The sequence below is a fragment of the Muntiacus reevesi genome, chromosome 1 (genome assembly GCF_963930625.1).
Source record: "Muntiacus reevesi chromosome 1, mMunRee1.1, whole genome shotgun sequence".
NCBI classification, from domain to species: domain Eukaryota; kingdom Metazoa; phylum Chordata; class Mammalia; order Artiodactyla; family Cervidae; genus Muntiacus; species Muntiacus reevesi.
Genome location: NC_089249.1, coordinates 236775852 through 236786378, shown reverse-complemented (window position 1 = coordinate 236786378; position 10527 = coordinate 236775852). Strand labels below are relative to the sequence as shown.

Here is a 10527-nt window from a genome sequence, read left to right as displayed (position 1 = left end):
CCTATTAGGTACATAAAAAGAACACTTAGCCCTTCCCCAGAGAACCAGAACAATGTTCCCAGGGAAGTGAAGTGAAAGCTGAGACTAATGCCAAGTACTATGCTAGGCTCCTTGAGGATTCAAAAGTAAATAAAGTACCTGCCTTTAAAAGATCTATAGGCTAAAGCAGAAGAGAATTATTAAAATACTTAGTTCCCAAATAACTGGTCAAGGAGGGTATATGGCAGGTGATATAGCAACTATCTGGAGTGGGATGCAATGGCCATGATGGAGGTTCTGCAGGGGGGCATTTGAACCTGAGCTTGAGGAATAAGTGGGGACACAGCAAGGGGAGATAATAGGGATGATAACATATGCAGGAAAAACAAAGGTCATGAGCACAGCATGTGGGTGTGAATGGGCAAGCCCAGGTGGGGACAAGTCACCAGCTCAGAGCAAGGAAGGGAGCAGAGCATACAGGGAGGCGAGTAGGCACACCTTACTGACTGGTTTGTTGTTTGTTCTTTGGCACTGAAAAGCAATCTGCCTGATCCTCACCTAAGTGTCAACCCTGGCATGGAAATAACTGCAAAAGAATGATTGCAGTGTCTTTATAAAACACACATTAAAAATACCAAGAGGGTTTTTCTTTTCCTATCTGTAAAACTCTTGCTTTGAAAGATAGGGCAGGGCCCATTCGTAGAGATTCAGAAGCAAGCTGCACTGATATCTTATGCAACCACCTAAATACCATAGCAGATGATGTCAGCTATAAATGCCCTATAAATGGAGCAAGACTTCGGTGCATCTGAACAATTTATCTGCATTGATACCCACTGCTACAAACATGGCTGTCTCGGTGCTTCGGCTGACAATTGTCTGGGGACTGCTTGTCTTAATCCTGACTTGCCAGGCCGGTAAGTACTTTAAGTCTCAGCTCATGCCTTGTGCAGTAGTTAGCCATGACTGGAGGCAGTCAGCGGCACTGATCTGGAACATGCAGAGGAATGAGGGGAACTTAGGGCACAGCAGAAAGAGCACTGGCCTGGGAGACAGAGGCAGATTTAACAAAAAGCAAGTAGGAGTTTTATTCAAATGTGCTTCAGTTACAACCTCTATCCTCAGTGAATGTATGAAGTCTAGAATGATTTTTTTTCTTAAATCCTCACATGATATAATGACACTATTATACTATAAATTCCTTGAAAGCTGGGGGAATTTTTTTTTTAATGACTGTAACTACTAATATTCAAAAGTGAAGAGTCTAGAATAAGACTCCTGGGCCTGGCTCCACCACTAATCAGAAATGTCACTCAGGAACACTATTTAACCTCTATGGGCCTCACACTTAAAAGAGAGTATCAGTAGTTAACTTTCTCATTTAGCTGTCATGAAAATTAAAGATAAAACATTCTGTTCCATAATAAACACCAACATTAACCATTATTGTTACATATTATCTCATTTGACTCTCATAATCCTTTTAAGTAAACATGCACAGTTTTATCATTTCCCTTTTTGCAAGTGAATAAACCAGGCTTGCAGAGGGAAAGTTACTTGAGCATTGACACAGGCAGAAGTGGCACATCTGGGACTGAAACCCAAGTCTTTAGATTCTTTCTATTATAAAGCATCTACTTCTTTCATGTCTGTTCTAAGCACGCAGAGGACCACAAATATAAATTTTTGGTCTACAGAGGACAATGAGCTCTTAATCTGTCTCCATTCAGAATGACAGGTCAGAAAATACAGACAGTACTAATTAGTAATAGAACCTTCTGAGCTATTCTAAATATAATTTGGCAGAACTCACAACCTCGGTCAACCAGTACAATATGTGGGCAGACACTCCAACAGAGCTATGGCAGGGGTAGCCTCAGAGATTACTGTGTCCATCTGGTTCTTTGGTTTTGGTTTTACTCACTAAGGCATGTCTGACTCTTCGCAACCCCATGGACTATAGCCTGCCAGGCTCCTCTGTCCACGGGATTTCGCAGACAAGAATAGTGGAATGGGTTGCCATTTCCTTATCCAGGGAGTCTTCCTGACCCAGGAATTGAACCCATGTCTCCTGCACTGCAGGAAGATTCTTTACCACCGAGCCACCTGGGAAGCCCACTGTGTCCATCTACCGCTAAGTAATCACTGTGATAAAGCGAAAAGTGAGATTTATATCCTAGAGACCAGTCCCAGGTCTGTCTTTATGAACACTGAAACTGGTTAAAACAGTTCACTGCTTAGAACCTCAGTTTCCTCATCTGTAAAATAGGATAATTATCAACTTCACCAGGTGAAATGAACATGCTTTTATAATCACTTTATAAGCTACAAAGACTATAGAAATATCAGCATTATTGTTTTTCAGAACTTTATGATTATCCTAAGAAACACAATCAGGTATTAATGTAAATAAATGCTGCTAAAATATTAAGAAATTTGGAAAATAATAAAAATTAAGAAATTTGACATACCAGAAAAAAATTATCAAAACCAATAGTTGAACATTTTCTCCTTTCAAATATAAAATGGGGTAGCTTCTATTTGGGCTTCCCTAGTGGTTCAGATGGTAAAGAGTCTGCCTGCAATGCCAGTGACTCATTTTGATCCCTGGGTTGGGAAGATCCCCTGGAGAAGGGAATGGCTACCCACTCCAGTAATATACACACATATATATGATATACAAAGATATATCAAGTATCCTTCCATCTTGACAAGAACACAATGAAGAAACAGAGGCAGTGTAGTTAAATATTGGTTACATGGTGAACTTTTTGCTGAAGACAAGAATCAAACTCAGGTATACAGGACTTCAAAACATCACCCAGCACACTGTAATACCTCTTATATATATAATCCAAGAGCAGAGCCAAGGATTTGATCTTCACTCACACTCTAAGGCAGGGCTCCTTATATTTTGAAAACTTATCATCATGTTAAAATAAAAAGTTAAAACAAAAATAATAAAATTGAATTGTTATGCAAGTAGGCAGGTAGGAACCAGAGAAAAGAACTCACTTTTCATGGAAGGAATTTCCGTTTGCAGCTGGTAAATGTCTCCAGAGAACAACTGCTTGAAGGCAGGATTTCATGTAAGAAACACGTTCTGTGAAATTTGGGGGTGGGGGGGGGCGGAATTAGATTCAAACCCTGGTTCATCCACTTTCTAGATGTGTGACTTTAGATGAGTCATTTATTTTCTCTGAGCATCTGTCTTCTCTCCTATAAAACTGCAATCCTATCACTAAATTGAATAAAGATTAGGAAAGTGATGAATGTACATCCTAGTACCTACACATCACAAATATGCCTTCTCTTTCCTTCCCCTTCTTGTAATAAAAACAAAGCAATTCTGGTCTCCAGAATTGGAGACCTGGTTGCCCTGCCCTTTATGTAAGGATCATGTCCATATACATCCATTTTTGCCTTAACTTTTAGCAGCATATGCTATGTACATAATAGTAGGCTCAATAACACATATTGAATGTAAAAACCAACAGCTGAATAAATACGTGGTGGTTAGTATATTGATCTTGTCTTTAGGTCTCAAACTATTGAATCTTTTTTTGTGGCAAAGAAAAAATAAATGTTTGCAGAATTGAAAGCCATATTTTTTACTAAGAGTCTCTGTTTTAGGATATGATATAAATGCAACTCTTCTCGTTAATTGATAGCCTCCGCACCAAAAGTTAGTTACATCTCCTTCATTCAGAGTCATGGGGTACATTGTCTAGAGGGTGGGACTTCCTGAGTCAAAATTTGTGGTAAGATTGACAGATAAAACATAGGCACCCAGTTAAAGTTGAATTTCTGATAAATAACAATTTTCTAGTTTAGTTTAAGTATGTTCTAAATATTTCACTGGTCATTCTTATACTAAAAATGTATTGTTGTTTATCTGACATTCAGTTTTAAGTGGGCATCTGTGTTTTTGTTTACCAAATCTGCTAGCACTACTTGTGAGGCTACAGTTAAATCAAAAGATAAAGGGTTCTACTTTATCCTGACACCAGGGTCCAAAGGGGAGGCCATTCGTACCTTCTAAATGCCTCTCTGCATTGCTTTTAACCTCCTGAATCTGTTAGACCACTAAGCAAAGCCAAATCCACCAAGGGACCTTGCGTGTCACCAACTTCACTTTCTGGATCTTTGGCCTCATTCCAAAAGGCACTTGATTAAATAAATATCAAAAGTAAGAGATCTAGAGCCTGTTGTACACAGTAAACTAAGTCAGAAACAGAAAAGCAAATATCATACATTAACACATACATATGGAATCTAGAAAAATGGTATTGATGAACCTATTTGCAGGGCAGGAATAGAGATGCAGAGGCAGAGAACAGACTTGTGGACACAGCAGGGGAAGGAGAGAGTGGGGCGAACTGAGTAACACTGAAGCATATACATTACCTTATGTAAAATAAATAGCTAATGGGAACTTGCTATGTAACACAAGGAGCTCAACCCAGTGCTCTGTGGAGACATCCAGAGAGGTGGGATGGGGTGGGGAATGGAAGGAACTTTCAAGAGGGAGGGGATATATGTATACTTATGACTGATTTAGCTTGTTGCATGGCAGAAACCAACACATTGTAAAACAATTATCCTCCAATTAAAACCGTTTTTTGTGGGGTTTTTTGCCTTTTCTTTTTTTTTTTTTTTTCCCATTTATTTTCATTAGTTGGAGGCTAATTACTTTACAATATTGTAGTGGTTTTTTGTCATACATTGACATGAATCAGCCATGGATGTACATGTGTTCCCCATCCCGATCCCCCCTCCCACCTCCCTCTCTACCCGATCCCTCTGGGTCTTCCCAGTGCACCAGGCCCGAGCACTTGTCTCATGCATCCAGCCTGGGCTGGTGACCTGTTTCACCCTAGATAATATACATGTTTCGATGCTGTTCTCTCGAAACATCCCACTCTCACCTTCTCCCACAGAGTCCAAAAGTCTGTTCTGTACATCTGTGTCTCTTTTTCTTAAAACTGTTTTTTAAAAAGTAAGAGACCCGCAGTTAAAATCGCATCTTCTCCTGCTATTTGTAAGATCTTCTGCAAGTCACCCAGTGTTCCCAGATTCTGAGTCCAGTGAGCCAAAATCTGCACACTCCAAAAGACTGATCAAACTTAAAATTACATATAGATGCAAAATCATTATTTACAGAACTATCACATGTTGGGATACAAATGACAGAATTTCTCTTTGTCATCATAATACTTTCAGTCTTATAGCACACATGTAGTTAGATCATACCTTTTTGTCCAAGACTATGCAGTTCATCACAGAGTGCTTTAGAACCCAGGTTTTAATACTAGACAAACATGGGGCTGAATTCTGATTCTACAACTTCAACACTGTTACTTTGGTCCCCTTCTAGACCTCTTTCAACTTCCACTTCTTTACCTTTAACTTGGGATAATAATGTTGCCTCCCTCATAGGGTTGCTGGGTGAATAAAATGAGACAATGCACATAGATTACCTGTCCCAGGATTTCCTGTCCTATGTGCTCAGCAAATGCTACCTATTATTATATCATCCTCCTCATTATCACTTCCAGAGGTCCAGAGATTACATGAGAAAAATACACTAAAACCAAGCATCCTGTATTTCAGTCCCAGCACTGGCGTTTACTAGCTGCTTTAACTCTGAACGAGTAACAACTTCTGGGAGCTTCGGTTTTCTCATCCAGAAAGAGAACCCGTGTCTACTTAAGCATCAATATCTGTGGGTCTGCTTGTTTTAGGAATAAATGGCATAATGCACATGAAGACAATAAGCAGGCATTAGATGTGCCATAAATATAATTATATGAGGTTATATAATTGGGGGGGGCATGTATAAAGGGCCCTAGGATTCCCTACAATGAAAGAAACTTCCTTATCTTTTTGCTGAGAATCAACCCTGAGATTCCATTTTGTTTTTCAGATGACAAACCAGAGGGCAAGCCAGATGAGCAGCCACATGACTCAGGCAAAAATTCAGAGCCAGAGATCCCAAAATTCCTAAACCTTTTGGGCTCGGAGATTATTGAGAATGCGGTGGAGTTCATCCTCCGCTCCATGACGAGGAGCACGTAAGCACTGAGACAAACCTTGCTTTTGTCCAGTTGGCTGTTGGTAATGACCACATTGCATTAAAATGAATGAGAAACAAAATTACATGCATGCCAATGTACTGTTTTAATTGAAACGTTGCCTACCTTAAAATATATTTGCATCTGCATGGACTTCCCTAAACTCTTTAGGGGTGAGAACATTCCCAAGGAATTTATGAAACAAGGGGATCCATAAAATATGTTTTATTTCAAGACCAAGTGGGGGGGGGGGGCGGGGAGAAGAGCACCAGACCAACAGGCAGAAAACTAAGTTCTGGTCTTGACACAGGTGTTACTTACTGGGTGATCTGCAGTTGGACTCCCCGTCTCTGTGTACCTCAGTTGGCTAATCTGTAAAGTTAAAAGACCCACCCAATGCAGACATAGTAATTCTCTGATGAAGGTGGTGGGTAGATGTGCTTAGTAGTAAGGGGTATGAGGAGTTCTGTCTTTATTTTCTAGTTTGAGTAATTTAGGAGGGTTAGCCGACAGTAACTATCTCTCCTTCAAGGCAACCTAGAGAACCTCTCTTAGGAGGGAGGGTTTGCCTTGATCTTGAGACACTGCCTTGCTGGCAAATTCCACAGCCCAGAATCTTCCCGTGATTTTCAACCTGCTTCCAAGCTCCTGTGCCCAACTCCTAATACATCCTACCCAGATTTACATAGCTCAGGTTTCTCTATCTACTTCACCCTGTTCTTCATTCTCCTGACATTAACCTCTCCCAGTTCAGCTCGCCAGGGTCTAATTTGTTTTCCTGAATTTCTAGGTGCGAACCTCTCTGAGACTCTGCTCTCTAATTCTCTCTTTACAACACCCTAAGCAGAGTTTGACAAAGTACAGACCATTACTTACCTGCTTAAGAATCTCTTGGAGAACTTTACAAAACGCGCACCCCTTCATTCCATGTTGCACCTTCCTGGGGCAAAGCTGCAGGCTTGCATTTTAACAACCTTTCAGGTTATTCTAATATTAATTAACCATTGATTGGATGCTCTGAGCTACATGGCTGGGTCTTAAAGGTGCACATCACCTTTATATTTATGTTCACATTTTGTGTAGCTGTGAATCTTTCTATTTTTCTAGGGACAGTGCTTCTGACTTTATAAGGTTCTCAAAATAGTCTATAACCAGTGACAGATTAAGGGCCACTTCTGTATAGAAGTGATCAGGGGCCATTTTGTAATGCCCAATCTGCTTAAATTGATATATTACAATCAGGTGAATGGGGAGGAATCTGCATACAATCAAGAACATACTGTTAAAACCTAAAGGTGTTTATTTTGTGTTTTCATTTTTCCTATCATGGATGCTTTTGAAACTGCTGAGTTCCCATGACTGTTCATGTAAACAAGGAAAAAACTGACAAGGAAAAGAATAAGAGCAACACTCTTCATCTACAAAGTACAGATTAGACTCCAGTTGAATACAGATTGTTATAAATCATAACAATAGCAGTGCAAAGAATCAGAACAATAATAATTCCTTTTATTCCTTCCCTGGGGAATTCCATATATATATATATATATATATATATATATATATATATATAGCACTTGTTTTCTCTGTTAAATCAAACTTGAGAGATTCTCATTAAAGATACAGCAGTCCTTGCTCAAGAGAACACATCTAACTGCCCTCCCTCTGTCCAAGAAAATAACATTAAAAAAAAAGAAAAAGAAAATGCCATAAATATGGGAGAGGATGGGGAGTGGGAAGAGACCCTCAAGAACTATACCTAAGAACTTAATGTATGCTTAGGAAAGTAGGGGGAGGAATTGTGAAGGAAAAAAACTAGACTATAAGTCTAGAAGTCTCCTCAAAGAAATTGCAGTCCTTATTGTATAAGATGACATGAGCATATCTAGTGATAACTAAAATGTTTAGGTAAATATCAGTCAACCCTCACAGTGAAGGGTCTAAGGAAAGGAGCTGGCACTGGGCAAGGATGCTTAGGGGAGTGTTTCTGGCAAAAGCAAGGTGTACTTTGGGTCTTAAAGGGCTAGATGAGATTTGATTAGAAGAGACAATGACAAGAATGATGGAACTTCATAAAGATAGAAGTTTTGCTTTGTTTACACCTGTGTATATGATGCCTACATACCATGTCAATCACGTAACAAATGCTGGGTATGTGCTTTCAGGACAGTGAATAGACCATCTCACTCCCTCCACTTACCCTCTGGGTAAACTTAAGAGCTATATGAACTGCATTCTGGTCACCACTGATCTAAAAATATCCATATTCTTAATTCCTCTGACCCTTTGAGAAGCCTCCAATTCTTGTGAATTTCACCCTGACCCCCAGGTTTCCATGACACAACATTTTCCTTGTTCTCTCCCTACCACAAGCCTTTCTTTCTTATTCCTTCTATTTGACTTTTCATGCATCTTTCCCTTAAACATCATTGCTACTCAAGGTTCCAAATGTAGAGCCTCCCTGATTTTTCACCTCCCAACTTCCATATTAGGAATATTACTTACAGTCTGATGTGTTCCTAATACAGATGTCTATTCTTTTCCCTGAGCTACAGAATGTAACAATTCATGGGTTGCTACAAAAAGCTTATTTAGGTTTTCACCAATACATCAAATTCAGCTGGTCTAAACCCAGTCCCATCATCTCACTTACAAACCTGCTCGTCTTCATTTTTACCTTCTCTCAGCAAATCACATTTCCATCTATGCAGAATCTAGACACCTCAGGTCTTCTTTGGTTCTTCCTGCTCATCACCACTTCATCTAGTTGCTAAATTTTCTGTTTTTCTTAGGGCTTCCCTGGTGACTCAGCAATAAAGAATTCACCTGCCAATGCAGGAGATGCAGGTTCAGTCCCTGGGTTGGGAAGATCCCATGGAGAAAGAAATGGCAACCCAATCCAGTATTCTTGCCTGGGAAATCCCATGGACAGAGGAGCCTAGTGGGCTATAGTCCATGGGGTTGAAAAAGTTGGACACAACTAAGTGACTAAACAACAAGTTTTTCTTCCTATACCATTCCTTTTCTTCAACTCCACTGACTAGTAGGGCTAGTTGAGTCCCTCATCTTCTCTTTCCAGAGTTCTCCTCAAAGGATCTATCATTAGTTACACTGTTTCTGTCTCTGCCTGCTCCAACCCATCCTCTACCTATCTACAATTTTGATGCTATCACTGCCATGCTTGAAACCCTTTCAGTGAACTTTCACTGCCTGCAAAATCAGAGCAAATGCATCTGCTGATGCTAAAGGGCCTTCCCTGATGCCAATATATCTTTCAGTCAAATCTCTCACTTCTAAAGCCAAACACCTGATGCCCAGTGACAAGTAATTTCTGTTTCAGAATAGATAATGTTTGTTTAAATCTCCAGTTATCTTTGCACAGGATTTTCTGTCGTCAGTACCTCACCTTCAAACCCCAGCTATACTCTGTTCATCTGCTAAGTCTAATCATTTTGTAAAATCCAGTCCAAAGACAAGCTCTGTGAAGATGTCACAGACCCCTACTAATAGAAAATTCAGATATTCAAACGCTGGGATTTCATAATGCCTTTGCAGGAAGGCAAATTCCTAAAAAGGCATTACGAAGGCATACGTCTTTTCTTACCTCACCTCAAATTATTTGTCTCTGAATGCATCTGTTTTCTCCACCAGACAAGAATATCCTCATAGACCCTATTTTTTTCCTTTTACCTTCTCAACAGCTACCCCACAGCCAATCCTTAAACAGTATAGAAACCTCTGGCATTAATTCATGCTTCTGGAGACCTAAGTTTTAGACTCTGCTTTGCAATTTACCAGCCATGTGACTTGAACAGGTTGTTTGATCTCTATGAGCTTCAGAAGTCTTTTCATATGTAAAAAGAGTAAAAATCATCACTTACCTATTCAACAAATATTTATTAATTCATACTATATGACAGGTATTGTTCTAGATATTGGGGATGTATTATGAAACAAATAGATCAAAATATCTATCTTTATAGAGTTTATATAAGACTATACACCAAACTAATAGATTTCTTGGCAGAATTAAAGAGATAATTATGCATGCATGACTTGTCAAATATGAGCTACTGTAGAAATCTTAGATCTTATGATTTTACGACACAGGAAAACCTGGAGAAGGAAAGGATTGCTCAAATATTATAAATTAGTGATCTTTTTAACATTCCTGATCAGTCTAAATCATAATTCATTTTTTTCTCTTTATTTTTTTCAAGAGAATTTTGGGAACATGGTGATAAACAAGGAGAACATTCATCAAAGTGACTTTCTCAGGTGATTTTAACTTAAAAACTTACAACCAAAAAATAGTATACTGAACATAGCAAAAAAGGTGTGTTTGTGTGTGTTTTTGCTTTGTTCTTGCATTGTTTTTTAAAAATAATTTTAAATAGATGTATTTTTACTATCTCAAAGTCACAGACTTGGTAAGATTCTCTTAAGGGAAGAAGCTCAATCGTGGGGTGAAACA

General features: G+C 39.2%; 1 protein-coding gene across 1 annotated transcript; it reads left to right on the top strand.

The window, feature by feature from the left end:
* The first annotated feature begins 826 nt into the window (after positions 1-826).
* Positions 827-10322, top strand: C1H5orf46 (chromosome 1 C5orf46 homolog). Its single transcript, XM_065935754.1, has 3 exons — positions 827-896; positions 5906-6053; positions 10274-10322. Exons 1-3 carry the CDS (start codon positions 827-829, stop codon positions 10320-10322), a joined length of 267 nt encoding a protein of 88 aa, XP_065791826.1.
* The last annotated feature ends 205 nt before the right edge of the window (positions 10323-10527 follow it).

What these genes read in the sequence shown, in the direction of transcription:
- C1H5orf46 (XM_065935754.1), top strand. Translation starts at nt 827, where the DNA reads ATGGCTGTCTCGGTGCTTCGGCTGACAATTGTCTGGGGACTGCTTGTC. An exon ending in AATCCTGACTTGCCAGGCCG is followed by an intron (nt 897 to 5,905) that starts GTAAGTACTTTA and finishes TTTGTTTTTCAG; the next exon opens with ATGACAAACCAGAGGGCAAG. An exon ending in CGCTCCATGACGAGGAGCAC is followed by an intron (nt 6,054 to 10,273) that starts GTAAGCACTGAG and finishes ATTTTTTTCAAG; the next exon opens with AGAATTTTGGGAACATGGTG.